Source organism: Carcharodon carcharias, chromosome 28, assembly GCF_017639515.1.
Source record: "Carcharodon carcharias isolate sCarCar2 chromosome 28, sCarCar2.pri, whole genome shotgun sequence".
NCBI lineage: Eukaryota > Metazoa > Chordata > Chondrichthyes > Lamniformes > Lamnidae > Carcharodon > Carcharodon carcharias.
In genome coordinates, this window is record NC_054494.1 from 2,553,608 (window position 1) to 2,575,059 (window position 21,452).

At 50.1% G+C, this 21,452-nt stretch overlaps 1 protein-coding gene across 1 annotated transcript in view; it reads right to left on the minus strand.

Annotated features, from left to right (window-relative positions):
* The window catches only part of LOC121270902 (tetraspanin-14-like), a 345,453-nt gene continuing 324,001 nt past the window's right edge, over positions 1 to 21,452 (minus strand). Inside the window, exon 8 of the mRNA XM_041176484.1 lies at positions 1 to 1,370. Within this exon, the coding sequence (XP_041032418.1) occupies positions 1,299 to 1,370 (72 nt within the window). The 3' untranslated portion in view covers positions 1 to 1,298. The remainder of the gene's footprint in view (positions 1,371 to 21,452) is intronic.

Genomic DNA, 21,452 nt, shown 5'->3' on the forward strand with positions numbered 1-21,452 from the left:
CTGTGAATGAATAAAAAAAGGATGCTCCTCAGTTCCATCTGCTTTACCAGGGACCCTGGAGAAGGAATGGCTGGAGGAGGGACATGGTGTTCCAACCTAACTCACACTCTTCACGGCTGTGACACCCACTTTGGCAGCTAAATGGCAACAAGCAGAAATCATGCATTTTGAAGAGAAGAGAATATTGCTGTGTGTGTTGGTTGGGGTTTAGCCCCAGCCTGTCTCTGCTGATGAGGCCTCATCGTGTCTCTCAGTCTCCATGGTTTCGGGACCTGCTCTGCAATGTAAGCTTTACAAAGTGTCACAAATACCAAGTATTGAACATCATACAAACTGTACAAAGATGGCCAAAGATTTCCACTCCTTGACCTCATTAAACAGAAACCTTCACTTGTGGAGATTACAGGAGATTGTAAAAATGTCCAAGGTCCATGTGACCAGGAACAATCAGTACCAATCCACTCCCCTGGAAAACTCAACACGATAGGGAAAATGGGAAGACCACGAACAGTAAGTGATCCAGACCACCGCCCTCTCTTTCATTAGTGTCTGTGCCGGAGTGGGTGGGAGTGGGAGTGACTGGCTCATAAAATTCTTAATTCCACCCATCCAGAGCAGCCTCTCTATCCCTTCACCTTGAGGAAGACACAGCGGCCAGTCACATCACAGTCCACAGTCTAACACCCTGCACCATACGACTCCATCATCAGTTTATGTAAACACCTTCAAACAGCACTGTGAACCTTCCAAGTCTCAATGACAAGTGCCATAAGCAGCTGGGTGTCTCAGCCTGAGGCTTGCACACAGCAGGAGAATTAGCTGGGCTCTCTGCGCTGACCCTCACTCTTACATCCCCAGCACAAATAGATTCATAATTCTGATAGTTACAGGTTGCTGAGCTAACCGGGCACTCCACAGTAACAGTGTGTGGCCGTTCTGATAGGAGAGTATTCCTGAACATATATCTCAGCCCTGTACAGTCCAGCAGGACATTTATAAATATTCAATATGTGACAACACTAGAATTGTACAAATACACAGTTCCACAAACACACCACAGTCAGGAGTAAAGTCAGAAAGGCACAAGGTGTGGCTGGAATATAGAATCCAGCAGTCCAAGCAGATTAGACCTGAACAGTAAAGGAAAAGGTAGAGGTAACACAGGACAGAAAGACCTGAATTCCAATGATGGAAATATACTCAAGTTAGAGTCTCTCAAATACAAAAATATATATTTCTGAACTGTATGTAACTTTGAGCTTCAGATATTCCAGGATGCTCCCTGCCACACATGGAACTCAATAACGCCAGCCTGCTTTCAACGCCTCAATATCACTGATTAGTGAGCGCGCAAGATATATCGAGAACATCTGTGGGAAATTAAAAATATTAACACAAGACAGAAATTCACATGTTGAAACAAAAATGCAATCGTTGATTGAATGAAAATGGACCATGACCATTCTCTCCCCATCAGGAGCAACTGTACCCCAGTGAGAGTCAGTGTGTGTGGAACTGTACCCCAGTGAGAGTCAGTACGTGTAGAACTTTACCCCAGTGAGAGTCAGTGTGTGTGGAACTTTACCCCAGTGAGAGTCAGTGTGTGTGGAGCTGTACCCCAGTGGGAGTCAGTGTGTGTAGAACTGTACCCCAGTGGGAGTCAGTGTGTGTGGAACTGTACCCCAGTAAGAGTCAGTGTGTGTGGAACTGGGGCGATGGTGTAGTGGGATTGTCACTGACTTGTAATCCAGAGATCCAGGGTAAATCTGGGGACTTGGGTTTGTATCCCACCATGGCAGATGGCAGCATTTGAAAATTTACTCGAATAATTCCTATAGATTGGAAGGTAGCTAATGTAACCCCATTTTTTAAAAAGGGAGGTAGAGAGAAAACAGGGAATTATAGACCAGTCAGCCTGACGTTGGTAGTGGGGAGAATTCTAGAGTCCATTATAAAAGTTTTAATAGCTGAGCACGTGGAAAACAGTGGCAGAATCGGACAGAGTTAGCATGGATTTACGAAAGAGAAATCATGCTTGCCAAATCTACTGGAATTTTTCGAGGATGTAACTAGTAGAATTGATGAGGAGGAGCCAGTGGCTGTGGTTTATTTGGACTTTCAGAAGGCTTTCGACAAAGTCCCACATAAGAGGTTAGCGTATAAAATTAAAGCACAAGGGATTGGGGGTAGTGTATTGAGATGGATAGAAAACTGGTTGGCAGACAGGAAACAAAGAGTAGGAATAAATGGGTCTTTTTCCAAATGGCAGGCAGTGACTAGTGGGGTACCGCAGGGATCGGTGCTGGGACCCCAGCTATTCACAATATATATTAATGATTTAGATGAGGGAACTAAATGTAATATCTCCAAATTTGCAGATGACACAAAACTGGGTGGGAGGGTGAGCTGTGAGGAGGATGCAGAGATGCTTCAGTGTGATTTGGACAAGCTGAGTGAGTGGGCAAATGCATGGCAGATGCAGTATAAAGTGGATAAATGTGAGGTTATCCACTTTGGTAGCAAAAACAGGAAGGCAGATTATTATCTGAATGGCTATAAATTGAGAGAGGGGAATGTGCAATGAGATCTGGGTGTCCTTGTACACCAGTCACTGAAGGTAAGCATGCAGGTGCAGCAGGCGGTAAAGAAGGCAAATGGTATGTTGGCCTTCATAGCCAGAGGATTCGAGTACAGGAGCAGGGATGTCTTGCTGCATTTGTACAGGGCCTTGGTGAGACCACACCTGGAATATTGTGTGCAGTTTTGGTCTCCTTACCTGAGGAGGGATGTTTGTGCTATAGAGGGAGTGCAGCGAAGGTTTAATAGACTAATTCCTGGGATGGCGGGACTGACGTATGAGGAGAGATGTTAAGCGTCTTGAAGAATATTAAGGTGGATATGTCCCCAGGGCCAGATGGGATCTACCCCAGAGTACTGAGGAAGGCAAGGGAGGAGATTGCTGGGGCCTTGACAGAAATCTTTGTATTCTCACTGGCGACAGGTGAGGTCCCAGAGGACTGGAGAATGGCCGATGTTGTTCCATTGTTTAAGAAGGATAGCAGGGATAATCCAGGAAATTACAGGCCGGTGAGCCTTACGTCAGTGGTAGGGAAATTATTGGAGAAGATTCTTCGTGACAGGATTTACTACCATTTGGAAGCAAATGGGCATATTAGTGAGAGGCAGCATGGTTTTGTGAAGGGGAGGTCGTATCTCACTAACTTGATCGAGTTTTTTGAGGAAGTGACAAAGATGATCAATGATGGAAGGGCAGTGGATGTTATCTACATGGATTTCAGAAAGGCCTTTGACAAGGTCCCTCATGGCTGACTGGTACAGAAGGTAAAGTTGCACGGGATCAGAGGTGAGCTGGCAAGATGCTTACAGAATTGGCTTGGTCATAGAAGACAGAGGGTAGCAGTAGAAGGGTGCTTTTCTGAATGGAGAGCTGTAACTAGTGGCATTCCGCAGGGATCAGTGCTGGGACCTTTGCTGTTTGTAGTATACATAAATGATTTGGAGGAAAATGTAACTGGGCTAATTAATAAGTTTGCAGACGACACCAAGGTTGGAGGAGTTGCAGATAGTGAAGAGGATTGTCAAAGGATACAACGGGATATAGATCGGTTGGAGACTTGGGCGGAGAAATGGCAGATGGAGTTTAATCCGGACAAATGCGAGGTAATGCATTTTGGAAGGTCTAATACAGGCAGGAATTATACAGTATATGGCAGAACCCTTAAGTGCATCAACGGGCAGAGGGATCTGGGTGTACAGGTCCACAGGTCACTGAAAGTGGCAACGCAGGTGGATAAGGTAGTCAGGAAGGCATGTGGCATGCTTGTCTTCATTGGCAGGGGTATTGAGTATAAAAGCTGGGAAGTCATGCTGCAGCTGTATAAAACCTTGGTTAGGCCACACCTGGAATACTGCGTGCAATTCTGGTCATCACATTACCAGAAGGATATGGAGGTGTTGGAGAGGGTGCGGAGGGGGTTTACCAGGATGCTGTCTGGTCTGGAGGTTATTAGCTATGAGGAGAGGTTGGAGAAACTTGGATTGTTCCCACCAGAGCGACGGAGATTGAGGGGCGACTTGATAGAAGTTTACAAAATTATGAGTGGCATGGACAGAGTAGATAGTCAGAAGCTTTTTCCCTGGGTGGAACAGTCAATTACTAGGGGACATAGATTTAAGGTGAGAGGAGAAAACTATAGAGGAGATGTGCGGGGCAAGTTTTTTACGCAGAGGGTAGTGAGTGTCTGGAATTTGCTGCCAGAGGAGGTGGTGGAAGCAGGTACGATTGTGGTGTTTAAGAGGCAGCTTGACAAATACATGAATAGGATGGGAATAGAGGGATACGGACTCTGGAAGTGCAAAATGTTTCAGCTGACGGGCAATATGATCGGCACAGGCTTGGAGGGCCGAAGGGCCTGTTCCTGTGCTGTATTTTTCTTTGTTTCTTTGAGATTGAGTCGATTAGGATTATATTCGCTGGAGTTCAGAAGAATCTCATAGAAACCTATAAAATTCTAACAGGACTAGACAGGGTAGATGCAGGAAGGATGTTCCCGATGGTGGGGGAGTCCAGAACCAGGGGTCACAGTCTGAGGATACTGGTTAGACCATTTAGGACTGAGTTGAGGAGAAATTTCTTCACCCAGACAGTGGTAAGCCTGTGGAATTCGCTACCACAGAAAGTAGTTGAGGCTAAAACATTGTATGATTTCAAGAAGGAGTTAGATATAGCTCTTGGGGCGAAAGGGATCAAAGGGTATGGGGAGAAAGCGGGAGCAGGCTGTTGAATTGGATGATCAGCCATGATCATAATGAAAGGCGGAGCAGCCTCGAAGGGCCAAATGGCCTCCTCCTGCCCCTAGTTTCTATGTTTCTATGCTTCGACCCCAGTGAGAGTCAGTGTATATGGAACACATACCCCAGTGACAGTCAGTATGGGCGGAAATGAAACTCTGTCAGAGACACTGTGTGTGTGTAACTGTAGCCCAGTGAGAGTCAGTGCCTGTAGAACTGTACCCCAGTGAGTGTCAATGCTTGCAGAACTACCCCAGTGAGTGAGTGTGTGTGGAACTGTACACAATAAGATTTGGTGAGTGTGGAACTGTACCTCAGAGACAGTCAGTGCCTGTGAAGCTGTACCCCAATGAGAGTCAGTATGCGTGGAACTGTAACCCAGTGAGTCAGTGTGTGTGGAACTGTACCCCAGTGAGAGTCAGTGTGTGTGGAACTGTACCCCAATGAGAGTCAGTGTGTGTGGAACTGTACGCTAGTGAGTCAGTGTGTGAGGAACTGTACCCCAGTCAGAGTCAGTTTTTATGGAACTGTGCCCCCATGAGAGTCAGTGCGTCTGGAGCTGTACCCCAGTGAGAGTCAATTTGTGTGGAACTGTGCCCCCATGAGAGTCAGTGCGTCTGGAGCTGTACCCCAGTGAGAGTCAATTTGTGTGGAACTGTACCTCAGTGAGAGTCAGTGTGTGTGGAATTGTGCCTCAGTGAGAGTCTTTGTGTGTGGAATTGTGCCCCAGTGAGAGTCAGTGTGTGTGGAAATGTACCCCAGTGAGAGTCTTTGTGTGTGGAACTGTACCCCAGTGAGAGTCAGTGTGTGTTGAACTGTACCCCAGTGAGAGTCAGTGTGTGTGGAATTGTGCCCCAGTGAGAGTCAGTGTGTGTGTGGAGCTGTAGCCCAGTGAGAGTCAGTGTGTGTGGAACTGTACCTCAGTGAGAGTCAGTGTGTGTGGAATTGTGCCTCAGTGAGAGTCTTTGTGTGTGGAACTGTACCCCAGTGAGAATCAGTGCGTGTTGAACTGTACCCCAGTGAGAGTCAGTGTGTCTGGAATTGTGCCTCAGTGAGAGTCTTTATGTGTGGAATTGTGCCCCAGTGAGAGTCAGTGTGTGTGGATCTGTGCCCCAGTGAGATTCAGTGTGTGTGGAGCTGTACCCCAGTGAGAGTCAGTGCGTGTGGAATTGTGCCGCAGTGAGAGTCTTTGTGTGTGGAATTGTGCCCCAGTGAGAGTCGTTGTGTGTGGAATTGTGCCCCAGTGAGAGTCAGTGTGTGTGGAATTGTGCCTCAGTGAGAGTCAGTGTGTGTGGAATTGTGCCACAGTGAGAGTCTTTGTGTGTGGAATTGTGCCACAGTGAGAGTCTTTGTGTGTGGAATTGTGCCCCAGTGAGAGTCAGTGTGTGTGAAATTGTGCCTCAGTGAGAGTCAGTGTGTGTGGAATTGTGCCACAGTGAGAGTCTTTGTGTGTGGAATTTTGCCACAGTGAGAGTCTTTGTGTGTGGAATTGTGCCTCAGTGAGAGTCAGTGTGTGTGGAATTGTGCCACAGTGAGAGTCTTTGTGTGCGGAATTGTGCCCCAGTGAGAGTCAGTGTGTGTGTGGAACTGTACCCCAGTGAGAGTCAGTGTGTGTGGAACTGTACCTCAGTGAGAGTCAGTGTGTGTGGAATTGTGCCTCAGTGAGAGTCTTTGTGTGTGGTATTGTGCCCCAGTGAGAGTCAGTGTGCGTGTGGAACTGTACCCCAGTGAGAGTCAGTGTATGTGGAATTGTGCCTCAGTGAGATTGTTTGTGTGTGGAGCTGTACCCCAGTGAGTGTCAGTGCGTGTGGAGCTGTACCCCAGTGAGAGTCAGTGTGTGTGGAACTGTACCTCAGTGAGAGTCAGTGTGTGTTGAATTGTACCCCAGTGAGATTCAGTGTGTGTGGAATTGTGCCTCAGTGAGAGTCTTTGTGTGTGGAATTGTGCCCCAGTGAGAGGCAGTGTGTGTGGATCTTGCCCCAGTGAGATTCAGTGTATGTGGAACTGTACCCCAGTGAGAGTCAGTGTGTGTGGAATTTTGCCTCAGTGAGTGTCAGTGCGTGTGGAGCTGTACCCCAGTGAGAGTCAGTGTGTGTGGAACTGTACCCGGGTGAGAGTCAGTGTGTGTGGAACTGTACCCCAGTGAGAGTCAGTGTGTGTGGAATTGTGCCTCAGTGAGAGTCTTTGTGTGTGGAACTGTACCCCAGTGAGAGTCAGTGTGTGTGGAACTGTACCCCAGTGAGAGTCAGTGTGTGTGGAACTGTACCCCAGTGAGAGACAGTGTGTGTGGAATTGTGCCCCAGTGAGAGTCAGTGTGTGTGGAACTGTAACCCAGTGAGAGTCAGTGTGTGTGGAACTGTACCCCAGTGAGAGTCAGTGTGTGTGGAACTGTACCCCAGTGAGAGTCAGTGTGTGTGGAATTGTGCCCCTGGTGAGAGTCAGTGTGAGTGGAATTGTGCCCCATTGAGAGTCAGTGTGTGTGGAACTGTAACCCAGTGAGAGTCAGTATGCGTGGAGCTGTAACGCACTGAGAGTCAGTGTGTGTCGAACTGTACCCCAGTGAGAGTCAGTGTGTGTGGAATTGTGCCTCAGTGAGAGTCAGTGTGTGTGGAATTGGGCCCCAGTGAGAGTCAGTGTGTGTGGAATTGTGCCTCAGTGAGTGTCAGTGCGTGTGGAGCTGTACCCCAGTGAGAGTCATTGTGTGGGGAACTCTACCTCAGTGAGAGTCAGTGTGTGTGTTATTGTGCCTCAGTGAGAGTCTTTGTGTGTGGAACTGTACCTCAGTGAGAGTCAGTGTATGTGGAACTGTACCTCAGTGAGAGTCAGTGCGTGTCGAACTGTACCCCAGTGAGAGTCAGTGTGTGTGGAATTGTGCCTCAGTGAGAGTCAGTGTGTGTGGAACTGTGCCCCAGTGAGATTCAGTGTGTGTGGAACTGTGCCCCAGTGAGATTCAGTGTGTGTGGAACTGTACCCCAGTGAGAGTCATTGTGTGTGGAATTGTGCCTCAGTGAGTGTCAGAGCGTGTGGAGCTGTACCCCAGTGAGAGTCAGTGTGTGTGGAACTGTACCCCAGTGAGAGTCAGTGTGTGTGGAACTGTACCCCAGTGAGAGTTAGTGTGTGTGGAATTGTGCCTCAGTGAGAGTCTTTGTGTTTGGAACTGTACCCCAGTGAGAGTCAGTGTGTGTGGAATTGTGCCCCAGTGAGAGTCAGTGTGTGTGAAAGTGTAACCCAGTGAGAGTCAGTATGTGTGGAGCAGTAAACCACTGAGAGTCAGTGTGTGTGGAATTGTGCCCCAGTGAGAGTCAGTGTGTCTGGAATTGTGCCCCAGTGAGAGTCAGCGTGTGTGAAAGTGTAACCCAGTGAGAGTCAGTATGTGTGGAGCAGTAACCCACTGAGAGTCAGTGTGTGTCGAACTGTACCCCAGTGAGAGTCAGTGTTTGTGCAATTGTGCCTCAGTGAGAGACATTGTGTGGAATTGTGCCCCAGTGAGAGTCTTTGTGTGTGGAATTGTGCCCCAGTGAGAGTCAGTGTGTGTGGAACTGTACCCCAGTGAGAGTCAGTGTGTGTGGAACTGTACCTAAGTGAGAGTCAATGTGTGTGGATTGTGCCTCAGTGAGAGTCTTTGTGTGTGGAACTGTACCCCAGTGAGAGTCAGTGTGCGTGGAACTGTACCCCAGTGAGAGTCAGTGTGTGTGGAACTGAACCCCAGTGAGAGTCAGTATGTGTCGAACTGTACCCCTGTGAGAGTCAGTGTGTGTGGAATTGTGCCTCAGTGAGAGTCTTTGTGTGTGGAATTGTGCCCCAGTGAGAGTCTTTGTGTGGAATTGTGCCCCAGTGAGAGTCATTGTGTGTGGAACTGTACCATAGTGAGAGTCAGTGTGTGTGGAATTGTGCCTCAGTGAGAGTCTTTGTGTGTGGAACTGTACCCCAGTGAGAGTCAGTGTGTGTCGAACTGTACCCCAGTGAGAGTCAGTGTGTGTGGAATTGTGCCTCAGTGAGAGTCTTTGTGTGTGGAATTGTGCCCCAGTGAGAGTCAGTGTGTGTAGATCTGTGCCCCAGTGAGATTCAGTGTGTGTGGAACTGTACCCCAGTGAGAGTCAGTGTGGGTGGAATTGTGCCTCAGTGACTGTTAGTGCGTGTGGAGCTGTACCCCAGTGAGAGTCAGTCTGTGTGGAACTGTACCCCAGTGAGAGTCAGTGTGTGTGTGGAACTGTACCCCAGTGAGAGTCAGTGTGTGTGGAACTGTACCTCAGTGAGAGTCAGTGTGTGTGGAACTGTACGCCAGTGAGAGTCAGTGTGTGTGGATTTCTGCCTCAGTGAGAGTCTTTGTGTGTGGAACTGTACCCCAGTGAGAGTCAGTGTTTGTGGAACTGTACCCCAGTGAGAGTCAGTGTGTGTGGAATTGTGCCACAGTGAGATTAAGTGTGTGTGGATCTGTAACCCAGTGAGAGACAGTATGCATGGAGCTGTAACGCACTGAGTGTCAGTATGTGTCGAACTGTATCCCAGTGAGAGTCAGTGTGTGTGGAATTGTGCCTCAGTGAGAGTCTTTGTGTGTGGAATTGTGCCCCAGTGAGAGTCTTTGTGTGAGGAATTGTGCCCCAGTGAGATACAGTGTGTATGGAACTGTACCCCAGTGAGAGTCAGTGTGTGTGGAATTGTGCCTCAGTGAGTGTCAGTGCGTGTGCAGATGTACCCCAGTGAGAGTCAGTGTGTGTGGAACTGTACCTCAGTGAGAGTCAGCGTGTGTGGAATTGTGCCTCAGTGAGAGACTTTGTGTGTGGAACTGTACCCCAGTGAGGGTCAGTGTGTGTCGAACTGTACCCCAGTGAGAGTCAGTGTGTGCCGAACTGTACCAAAGTGAGAGTCAGTGTGTGTGGAATTGTGCTTCAGTGAGAGTCAGTGTGTGTGGAATTGTGCTTCAGTGAGAGTCAGTGTGTGTGGAATTGGGCCCCAGTGAGAGTCAGTGTGTGTGGAACTGTGCCCCATTGAGATTCAGTGTGTGTGGAACTGTACCCCAGTGAGAGTCATTGTGCGTGGAATTGTGCCTCTGTGAGTGTCAGTGCGTGTGGAGCTGTACCCCAGTGAGAGTCAGTGGGTGTGGAACTGTACCCCAGTGAGAGTCAGTGTGTGTGGAATTGTGCCTCAGTGAGAGTCTTTGTGTGTGGAACTGTACCCCAGTGAGAGTCAGTGTGTGTGGAACTGTACCCCAGTGAGAGTCAGTGTGTGTGGAATTGTGCCCCAGTGAGAGTCAGTGTGTGTGGAACTGTAACCCAGTGAGAGTCAGTGTGCGTGAAGCTGTAACCCACTGAGAGTCAGTGTGTGTCGAACTGTACCCCAGTGAGAGTCAGTGCGTGTGGAACTCTACCTCAGTGAGATTCAGTGTGTGTGAAACTGTACCTCAGTGAGAGTCAGTGTATGTGGAACTGTACCCCAGTGAGAGTCAGTGTGTGTCGTACTGTACCCCAGTGAGAGTCAGTGTGTGTGGAGTTGTGCCTCAGTGAGAGTCAGTGTGTGTGGAACTGTAACCCAGTGAGAGTCAGTGTGTGTGGAATTGTGCCCCAGTGAGAGTCAGTGTGAGTGGAATTGTGCCCCAGTGAGAGTCAGTGTGTGTGGAATTGTGCCCCAGTGAGAGTCAGTGCGTGTGGAATTGTGCCCCAGTGAGAGTCAGTGTGTGTGGAACTGTAACCCAGTGAGAGTCAGTATGCGTGAGGCTGTAACGCACTGAGAGTCAGTGTGTGTCGAACTATACCCCAGTGAGAGTCAGTGTGTGTGGAACTGTGCCTCAGTGAGTGTCTTTGTGTGCGGAACTGTACCCCAGTGAGAGTCAGTGTGTGTGGAACTGTACCCCAGTGAGAGTCAGTGTGTGTGGAACTGTACCACAGTGAGAGTCAGTGTGTGTCGAACTGTACCCCAGTGAGAGTCAGTGTGTGTGGAATTGTGCCTCAGTGAGTGTCAGTGCGTGTGGAGTTGTACCCCAGTGAGAGTCAGTCTGTGTGGAACTGTACTCCAGTGAGAGTCAGTGTGTGTGGAACTGTACCCCAGTGAGAGTCAGTGTGTGTGGAATTGTGCCTCAGTGAGAGACTTTGTGTGTGGAATTGTACCCCAGTGAGAGTCAGTGTGTGTGGAACTGTACCCCAGTGAGAGTCAGTGTGTGTGGAACTGTACCCGAGTGAGAGTCAGTGTGTGTGGAATTGTGCCCCAGTGAGAGTCAGGTGTGTGTGGAACTGTAACCCAGTGAGAGTCAGTGTGCGTGAAGCTGTAACCCACTGAGAGTCAGTGTGTGTCGAACTATACCCCAGTGAGAGTCTTTGTGTGTGGAATTGTGCCCCAGTGAGAGTCAGTGTGTGTGGAATTGTGCCTCAGTGAGTGTCAGTGCGTGTGGAACTGTACCCCAGTGAGAGTCAGTGTGTGTGGAACTCTACCTCAGTGAGAGTCAGTGTGTGTGGAACTCTACCTCAGTGAGAGTCAGTGTGTGTGGAACTGTACCTCAGTGAGAGTCAGTGTATGTGGAACTGTACCCCAGTGAGAGTCAGTGTATGTGGAACTGTACCCCAGTGAGAGTCAGTGTGTGTCGAACTGTACCCCAGTGAGAGTCAGAGTGTGTGGAATTGTGCCTCAGTGAGAGTCAGTGTGTGTGGAACTGTGCCCCAGTGAGATTCAGTGTGTGTGGAACTGTACCCCAGTGGGAGTCATTGTGTGTGGAATTGTGCCTCAGTGAGTGTCAGAGCGTGTGGAGCTGTACCCTAGTGAGAGTCAGTGTGTGTGGAACTGTAACCCAGTGAGAGTCAGTGTGTGTGGAACTGTACCCCAGTGAGAGTTAGTGTGTGTGGAATTGTGCCTCAGTGAGAGTCTTTGTGTTTGGAACTGTACCCCAGTGAGAGTCAGTGTGTGTGGAACTGTACCCCAGTGAGAGTCAGTGTGTGTGGAATTGTGCCCCAGTGAGAGTCAGTGTGTGTGGAATTGTGCCCCAGTGAGAGTCAGTGTGTGTGAAACTTTAACCCAGTGAGAGTCAGTATGTGTGGAGCTGAAACCCACTGAGAGTAAGTGTGTGTGGAACTGTACCCCAGTGAGAGTCAGTGTGTGCGGAATTATGCCCCAGTGAGAGTCAGTGTGTGTGGAACTGTACCCCAGTGACAGTCATTGTGTGTGGAATTGTGCCTCAGTGAGTGTCAGTGCGTGTGGAGATGTACCCCAGTGAGAGTCAGTGTGTGTGGAACTGTACCTCAGTGAGAGTCAGCGTGTGTGGATTGTGCCTCAGTGAGAGTCTTTGTGTGTGGAACTGTACCCCAGGGAGAGTCAGTGTGTGTGGAATTGTGCCTCAGTGAGAGTCTTTGTGTGTGGAACTGTACCCCAGTGAGAGTCAGTGTGTGTGGAACTGTACCCGATTGAGAGTCAGTGTGTGTGGAATTGTGCCTCAGTGAGAGTCTTTGTGTGTGGAACTGTACCCCAGTGAGAGTCAGTGTGTGTGGAACTGTACCCCAGTGAGAGTCAGTGTGTGTGGAATTGTGCCCCAGTGAGAGTCAGTGTGTGTGGAATTGTGCCCCAGTGAGAGTCAGTGTGTGTGGACCTGTAACCCAGTGAGAGTCAGTATGCGTGGAGCTCTAACCCACTGAGAGTCAGTGTGTGTGGAACTGTACCCCAGTGAGAGTCAGTGTGTGTGGAACTGTACCCCAGTGAGAGTCAGTGTGTGTGTAATTGTGCCTCAGTGAGAGTCTTTGTGTGTGGAATTGTGCCCCAGTGAGAGTCTTTGTGTGTGGAATTGTGCCCCAGTGAGAGTCAGTGTGTGTGAAACTGTACCACAGTGAGAGTCAGTGTGTGTGGAATTGTGCCTCAGTGAGTGTCAGTGCGTGTGGAGCTGTACCCCAGTGAGAGTCAGTGTGTGTGGAACTCTACATCAGGGAGAGTTAGTGTGTGTGGAATTGTGCCTCAGTGAGAGTCTTTGTGTGTGGAACTGTACCCCAGTGAGAGTCAGAGTGTGTGTAACTGTACCCCAGTGAGAGTCAGTGTGTGTCGAACTGTACCCCAGTGAGAGTCAGTGAGTGTGGAATTGTGCCTCAGTGAGTGTGTTTGTGTGTGGATCTGTGCCCCAGTGACATTCAGTGTGTGTGGAACTGTACCCCAGTGAGAGTCAGTGTGTGTGGAATTGTGCCTCAGTGAGTGTTAGTGCGTGTGGAGCTGTACCCCAGTGAGTGTCAGTGTGTGTGGAACTGTACACCAGTGAGAGTCAGTGTGTGTGGAACTGTACCCCAGTGAGAGTCAGTGTGTGTGGAATTGTGCCCCAGTGAGAGTCAGGTGTGTGTGGAACTGTAACCCAGTGAGAGTCAGTGTGCGTGAAGCTGTAACCCACTGAGAGTCAGTGTATGTCGAACTGTACCCCAGTGAGAGTCAGTGTGTGTGGAATTGTGCCTCAGTGAGAGTCAGTGTGTGTGGAACTGTAACCCAGTGAGAGTCAGTGTGTGTGGAATTGTGCCCCAGTGAGAGTCAGTGTGTGTGGAATTGTGCCCCAGTGTGAGTCAGTGTGTGTGGAACTGTAACCCAGTGAGAGTCATTGTGTGTGGAACTGTACCTCAGTGAGAATCAGTGTGTGTGGATTGTGCCTCAGTGAGAGTCTTTGTGTGTGGAATTGTGCCCCAGTGAGAGTCAGTGTGTGTGGAACTGTGCCCCAGTGAGATTCAGTGTGTGTGGAACTGTATCCCAGTGAGAGTCAGTGTGTGTGGAACTGTACCCCAGTGAGAGTCAGTGTGTGTGGAACTGTACCCCAGTGAGAGTCAGTGTGTGTGGAATTGTGCCTCAGTGAGAGTCTTTGTGTGTGGAACTGTACCCCAGTGAGAGTCAGTGTGTGTGGAACTGTACCCCAGTGAGAGTCAGTGTGTGTGGAATTGTGCCACAGTGAGAGTCAGTGTGTGTGGATTTGTGCCACAGTGAGATTCAGTGTGTGTGGAACTGTAACCCAGTGGGAGTCAGTCTGCGTGGAGCTGTAACCCACTGAGAATCAGTGTGCGTCGAACTGTCCTCCAGTGAGAGTCAGTGTGTGTGGAATTGTGCCTCAGTGAGAGTCTTTGTGTGTGGAATTGTGCCCCAGTGAGAGTCAGTGTGTGTGGAACTGTAGCCCTGTGAGAGTCAGTGTGTGTGGAATTGTGCCTCAGTGAGTGTCAGTGCGTGTGGAGCTGTACCCCAGTGAGAGTCAGTGTGTGTGGAACTGTACCTCAGTGAGAGTCAGTGTGTGTGGAATTGTGCCTCAGTGAGAGTCTTTGTGTGTGGAACTGTACCCCAGTGAAAGTCAGTGTGTGTGGAACTGTACCCCAGTGAGATTCAGTGTGTGTGGAATTGTGCCTCAGTGAGATTCTTTGTGTGTGGAATTGTACCCCAGTGAGAGTCCGTGTGTGTGGAACTGTACCCCAGTGAGAGTCAGTGTGTGTGGAATTGTGCCCCAGTGAAGGTCAGTGTGTGTGGAATTGTGCCCCAGTGAGTGTCAGTGTGTGTGGAACTGTACCCCAGTGAGAGTCAGTGTGTGTGGAACTTTAACCCACTGAGAGTCAGTATGCGTGGAGCTGTAACCCACTGAGAGTCAGTGTGTGTCGAACTGTACCCAAGTGAGAGTCAGTGTGTGTGGAATTGTGCCTCAGTGAGAGTCAGTGTGTGTGGAACTGTACCCCAGTGAGAGTCAGTGTGTGTGGAATTGTGCCTCAGTGAGCGTCAGTGCGTGTGGAGCTGTACCCCAGTGAGAGTCAGTGTGTGTGGAGCTGGACCCCTGTGAGTGTCATTGTGTGTGGAATTGTGCCTCAGTGAGAGTCTTTGTGTGTGGAACTGTACCCCAGTGAGAGTCAGTGTGTGTGGAACTGTACCCCAGTGAGAGTCAGTGTGTGTGGAACTGTGCCTCAGTGAGAGTCTTTGTGTGTGGAGTTGTGCCCCAGTGAGAGTCAGTGTGTGTCGAACTGTACCCCAGTGAGAGTCAGTGAGTGTGGAATTGTGCCTCAGTGAGAGTCTTTGTGTGTGGAATTGTGCCTCAGTGAGAGTCTTTGTGTGTGGAATTGTGCCCCAGTGAGAGTCAGTGTGTGTGGATCTGTGCCCCAGTGAGATTCAGTGTGTGTGGAACTGTACGCCAGTGAGAGTCAGTGTGTGTGGAATTGTGCCTCAGTGAGTGTTAGTGCGTGATGAGCTGTACCCCAGTGAGAGTCAGTGTGTGTGGAACTGTACCCCAGTGAGAGTCAGTGTCTGTGGAACTGTACCCCAGTGAGAGTCAGTGTTTGTGGAACTGTACCCCAGTGAGAGTCAGTGTGTGTTGAACTGTACCCCAGTGAGAGTCAGTGTTTGTGGAACTGTACCCCAGTGAGAGTCAGTGTGTGTTGAACTGTACCTCAGTGAGAGTCAGTGTGTGTGGAACTGTACCTCAGTGAGAGTCAGTGTTTGTGGAACTGTACCCCAGTGAGAGTCAGGGTGTGTGGAATAGTGCCTCAGTGAGTGTCAGTGCGTGTGGAACTGTACCCCTGTGATAGTCTGTGTGTGGAACTGTACCTTAGAGAGAGTCAGTGTGTGTGGAACTGTACCCAAGTGAGAGTCAGTGTGTGTCGAACTGTACCCCAGTGAGAGTCAGTGTGTGTGGAATTGTGCCTCAGTGAGTGTCAGTGTGTGTGGAGCTGTACCCCAGTGAGAGTCAGTGTGTGTGGAGCTGTACCCCAGTGAGAGTCAGTGTGTGTGGAATCGTGCCTCAGTGAGAGTCAGTGTGTGTGGAACTGTCCCCCAGTGAGAGTCAGTGTGTGTGGAATTATGCCCAAGTGAGAGTCAGTGTGTGTGGAACTGTAACCCAGTGAGAGTCAGTGTGCGTGGAGCTGTAACCCACTGAGAGTCAGTGTGTGTCGAACTGTACCCCAGTAAGAGTCAGTGTGTGTGGAATTGTGCCTCAGTGAAAGTCTTTGTGTGTGGAGTTGTGCCCCAGTGAGAGTCAGTGTGTGTGGAACTGTAACCCAGTGAGAGTCAGTGTGTGTGGAATTGTGCCCCAGTGAGAGTCAGTGTGTGTGGAATTGTGCCCCAGTGAGAGTCAGTGTGTGTGGAACTGGAACCCAGTGAGAGTCAGTTTGTGTGGACCTGTACCTCAGTGAGAGTCAGTGTGTGTGGATTGTGCCTCAGTGCGAGTCAGTGTGTGTGGAACTGTACCCCAGTGAGAGTCAGTGTGTGTGGAACTCTACCCCAGTGAGAGTCAGTGTGTGTGGAACTTTAACCCAGTGAGAGTCAGTATGCGTGGAGTAGTAACCCACTGAGAGTCAGTGTGTGTGGAATTGTGCCTCAGTGAGAGTCTTTGTGTGTGGAATTGTGCCCCAGTGAGAGTCTTTGTGTGTGGAATTGTGCCCCAGTGAGAGTCAGTGTGTGTGGAATTGTGCCTCAGTGAGTGTCAGTGAGTGTGGAGCTGGACCCCTGTGAGTGTCAGAGTGTGTGGATCGGTACCTCAGTGAGAGTCAGTGTGTGTGGAATTGTGCCTCAGTGAGAGTCTTTGTCTGTGGAACTGTACCCCAGTGAGAGTCAGTGTGTGTGGAACTGTACCCCAGTGAGAGTCAGTGTGTGTGGAACTGTACCCCAGGGAGAGTCAGTGTGTGTGTAACTGTACCCCAGTGAGAGTCAGTGTGTGAGGAATTGTGCCCCAGTGTGAGTCAGTGTGTGTGGAACTGTAACCCAGTGAGAGTCATTGTGTGTGGAACTGTACCTCAGTGAGAATCAGTGTGTGTGGATTGTGCCTCAGTGAGAGTCTTTGTGTGTGGAACTGTAACGCAGTGAAAGTCAGTGTGTGTGGAACTGTACCCAGGGAGAGTCAGTGTGTGTGGAACTGTAACCCAGGGAAAGTCAGTGTGCGTGAAGCTGTAACCCACTGAGAGTCAGTGCGTGTCGAACTGTACCCCAGTGAGAGTCAGTGTGTGTGGAATTGTGCCTCAGTGAGTGTCTTTGTGTGTGGAGTTGTGCCCCAGTGAGAGTCAGTGTGTGTTGAACTGTAACCCAGAGAGAGTCAGTGTGTGTGGAATTGTGCCCCAGTGAGAGTCAGTGTGTGTCGAACTGTAACCCAGTGAGAGTCAGTGTGTGTGGAATTGTGCCTCAGTGAGAGTCTTTGTGCGTGGAATTGTGCCCCAGTGAGAGTCAGTGCGTGTGGATCTGTGCCCCAGTGAGATTCAGTGTGTGTGGAACTGTACCCCAGTGAGAGTCAGTGTGTGTGGAATTGTGCCTCAGTGAGTGTTAGTGCGTGTGGAGCTGTACCCCAGTGAGAGTCAGTGTGTGTGGAACTGTACTCCAGTGAGAGTCAGTGTCTGTGGAACTGTACCCCAGTGAGAGTCAGTGTGTGTGGAATTGTGCCTCAGTGAGTGTTAGTGCGTGTGGAGCTGTACCCCAGTGAGTGTCAGTGTGTGTGGAACTGTACACCAGTGAGAGTCAGTGTGTGTGGAACTGTACCCCAGTGAGAGTTAGTGTGTGTGGAATTGTGCCTCAGTGAGAGTCTTTGTGTGGGGAACTGTAACCCAGTGAGAGTCAGTGTGAGTGGAACTGTACCCCAGTGAGAGTCAGTGTGTGTGGAATTGTGCCCCAGTGAGAGTCAGTGTGTGTGGAATTGTGCCCCAGTGTGAGTCAGTGTGTGTGGAACTGTAACCCAGTGAGAGTCATTGTGTGTGGAACTGTACCTCAGTGAGAATCAGTGTGTGTGGATTGTGCCTCAGTGAGAGTCTTTGTGTGTGGAATTGTGCCCCAGTGAGAGTCAGTGTGTGTGGAACTGAGCCCCAGTGAGATTCAGTGTGTGTGGAACTGTATCCCAGTGAGAGTCAGTGTGTGTGGAACTGTACCCCAGTGAGAGTCAGTGTGTGTGGAACTGTACCCCAGTGAGAGTCAGTGTGTGTGGAATTGTGCCTCAGTGAGAGTCTTTGTGCGTGGAACTGTACCCCAGTGAGAGTCAGTGTGTGTGGAACTGTACCCCAGTGAGAGTCAGTGTGTGTGGAATTGTGCCACAGTGAGAGTCAGTGTGTGTGGATTTGTGCCACAGTGAGATTCAGTGTGTGTGGAAATGTAACCCAGTGGGAGTCAGTCTGCGTGGAGCTGTAACCCACTGAGAGTCAGTGTGCGTCGAACTGTCCTCCAGTGAGAGTCAGTGTGTGTGGAATTGTGCCTCAGTGAGAGTCTTTGTGTGTGGAATTGTGCCCCAGTGAGAGTCAGTATGTGTGGAACTGCAGCCCTGTGAGAGTCAGTGTGTGTGGAATTGTGCCTCAGTGAGTGTCAGTGCGTGTGGAGCTGTACCCCAGTGAGAGTCAGTGTGTGTGGAACTGTACCTCAGTGAGAGTCAGTGTGTGTGGAATTGTGCCTCAGTGAGATTTTTTGTGTGTGGAACTGTACCCCAGTGAGAGTCAGTGTGTGTGGAACTGTACCCCAGTGAGATTCAGTGTGCGTGGAATTGTGCCTCAGTGAGATTCTTTGTGTGTGGAATTGTACCCCAGTGAGAGTCCGTGTGTGTGGAACTGTACCCCAGTGAGAGTCAGTGTGTGTGGAATTGTGCCCCAGTGAAGGTCAGTGTGTGTGGAATTGTGCCCCAGTGAGTGTCAGTGTGTGTGGAACTGTACCCCAGTGAGAGTCAGTGTGTGTGGAACTTTAACCCAGTGAGAGTCAGTATGCGTGGAGCTGTAACCCACTGAGAGTCAGTGTGTGTCGAACTGTACCCCAGTGAGAGTCAGTGTGTGTGGAATTGTGCCTCAGTGAGAGTCAGTGTGTGTGGAACTGTACCCCAGTGAGAGTCAGTGTGTGTGGAATTGAGCCTCAGTGAGTGTCAGTGTGTGTGGAACTGTACCCCAGTGAGAGTCAGTGTGTGTGGAGCTGGACCCCTGTGAGTGTCAGTGTGTGTGGAGCTGTACCCCAGTGAGAGTCAGTGTGTGAGGAATTGTGCCTCAGTGAGTGTCAGTGTGTGAGGAGCAGTACCCCAGTGAGAGTCAATGAGTGTGGACCTGTAGCCCAGTGAGAGTCAGTGTGTGTGGAACTGTACCCCAGGGACAGTCAGTGTGTGTGGAATTGTGCCTCAGTGAGAGTCTTTGTGTGTGGAACTGTACCCCAGTGAGAGTCAGTGTGTGTGGAACTGTACCCCAGTGAGAGTCAGTGTGTGTGGAATTGTGCCCCAGTGAGAGTCAGTGTGTGTGGAACTGTAACCCAGTGAGAGTCAGTGTGCGTGAAGCTGTAACCCACTGAGAGTCAGTGTGTGTCGAACTGTACCCCAGTGAGAGTCAGTGTGTGTGGACTTGTGCCTCAGTGAGAGTCTTTGTGTGTGGAGTTGTGCCCCAGTGAGAGTCAGTGTGTGTGGAACTGTAACCCAGTGAGAGTCAGTGTGTGTGGAATTGTGCCCCAGTGAGAGTCAGTGTGTGTCGAACTGTAACCCAGTGAGACTCAATGTGTGTGGAATTGTGCCTCAGTGAGAGTCTTTGTGTGTGGAATTGTGCCCCAGTGAGAGTCAGTGTGTGTGGATCTGTGCCCCAGTGAGATTCAGTGTGTGTGGAACTGTACCCCAGTGAGAGTCAGTGTGTGTGGAATTGTGCCTCAGTGAGTGTTAGTGCGTGATGAGCTGTACCCCAGTGAGAGTCAGTGTGTGTGGAACTGTACCCCAGTGAGAGTCAGTGTCTGTGGAACTGTACCCCAGTGAGAGTCAGTGTTTGTGGAACTGTACCCCAGTGAGAGTCAGTGTGTGTGGAACTGTACCTCAGTGAGAGTCAGTGTGTGTGGAACTGTACCTCAGTGAGAGTCAGTGTTTGTGGAACTGTACCCCAGTGAGAGTCAGGGTGTGTGGAATAGTGCCTCAGTGAGTGTCAGTGCGTGTGGAACTGTACCCCTGTGAGAGTCAGTGTGTGTGGAACTGTACCTTAGAGAGAGTGAGTGTGTGTGGAACTGTACCCAAGTGAGAGTCAGTGTGTGTCAAACTGTACCCCAGTGAGAGTCAGTGTGTGTGGAATTGTGCCTCAGTGAGTGTCAGTGCGTGTGGAGCTGTACCCCAGTGAGAGTCAGTGTGTGTGGAGCTGTAACCCAGTGAGAGTCAGTGTGTGTGGAATCGTGCCTCAGTGAGAGTCAGTGTGTGTGGAACTGTCCCCCAGTGAGAGTCAGTGTGTGTGGAATTGTGCCCCAGTGAGAGTCAGTGTGTGTGGAACTGTAACCCAGTGAGAGTCAGTGTGCGTGGAGCTGTAACCCACTGAGAGTCAGTGTGTGTCGAACTGTACCCCAGTGAGAGGCAGTGTGTGTGGAATTGTGCCTCAGTGAAAGTCTTTGTGTGTGGAGTTGTGCCCCAGTGAGAGTCAGTGTGTGTGGAACTGTAACACAGTGAGAGTCAGTGTGTGTGGAATTGTGCCCCAGTGAGAGTCAGTGTGTGTGGAATTGTGCCCCAGTGAGAGTCAGTTTGTGTGGAACTGGAACCCAGTGAGAGTCAGTTTGTGTGGACCTGTACCTCAGTGAGAGTCAGTGTGTGTGGATTGTGCCTCAGTGCGAGTCAGTGTGTGTGGAACTGTACCCCAGTGAGAGTCACTGTGTGTGGAACTCTACCCCAGTGAGAGTCAGTGAGTGTGGAACTTTAACCCAGTGAGAGTCAGTATGCGTGGAATAGTAACCCACTGAGAGTCAGTGTGTGTCGAACTGTACCCCAGTGAGAGTCAGTGAGTGTGGAATTGTGCCTCAGTGAGAGTCTTTGTGTGTGGAATTGTGCCCCAGTGAGAGTCTTTGTGTGTGGAATTGTGCCCCAGTGAGAGTCAGTGTGTGTGGAATTGTGCCTCAGTGAGTGTCAGTGCGTGTGGAGCTGTACCCCAGTGAGTGTCAGAGTGTGTGGATCGGTACCTCAGTGAGAGTCAGTGTGTGTGGAATTGTGCCTCAGTGAGAGTCTTTGTGTGTGGAACTGTACCCCAGTGAGAGTCAGTGTGTGTGGAACTGTACCCCAGTGAGAGTCAGTGTGTGTGGAACTGTACCCCAGGGAGAGTCAGTGTGTGTGTAACTGTACCCCAGTGAGAGTCTTTGTGTGTGGAATTGTGCCCCAATGAGAGTCTTTGTGTGTGGAACTGTAACGCAGTGAAAGTCAGTGTGTGTGGAACTGTACCCAGGGAGAGTCAGTGTGTGTGGAACTGTAACCCAGGGAAAGTCAGTGTGCGTGAAGCTGTAACCCACTGAGAGTCAGTGCGTGTCGAACTGTACCCCAGTGAGAGTCAGTGTGTGTGGAATTGTGCCTCAGTGAGAGTCTTTGTGTGTGGAGTTGTGCCCCAGTGAGAGTCAGTGTGTGTTGAACTGTAACCCAGAGAGAGTCAGTGTGTGTGGAATTGTGCCCCAGTGAGAGTCAGTGTGCGTCGAACTGTAACCCAGTGAGAGTCAGTGTGTGTGGAATTGTGCCTCAGTGAGAGTCTTTGTGCGTGGAATTGTGCCCCAGTGAGAGTCAGTGTGTGTGGATCTGTGCCCCAGTGAGATTCAGTGTGTGTGGAACTGTACCCCAGTGAGAGTCAGTGTGTGTGGAATTGTGCCTCAGTGAGTGTTAGTGCGTGTGGAGCTGTACCCCAGTGAGAGTCAGTGTGTGTGGAACTGTACTCCAGTGAGAGTCAGTGTCTGTGGAACTGTACCCCAGTGAGAGTCAGTGTGTGTGGAACTGTGCCCCAGTGAGATTCAGT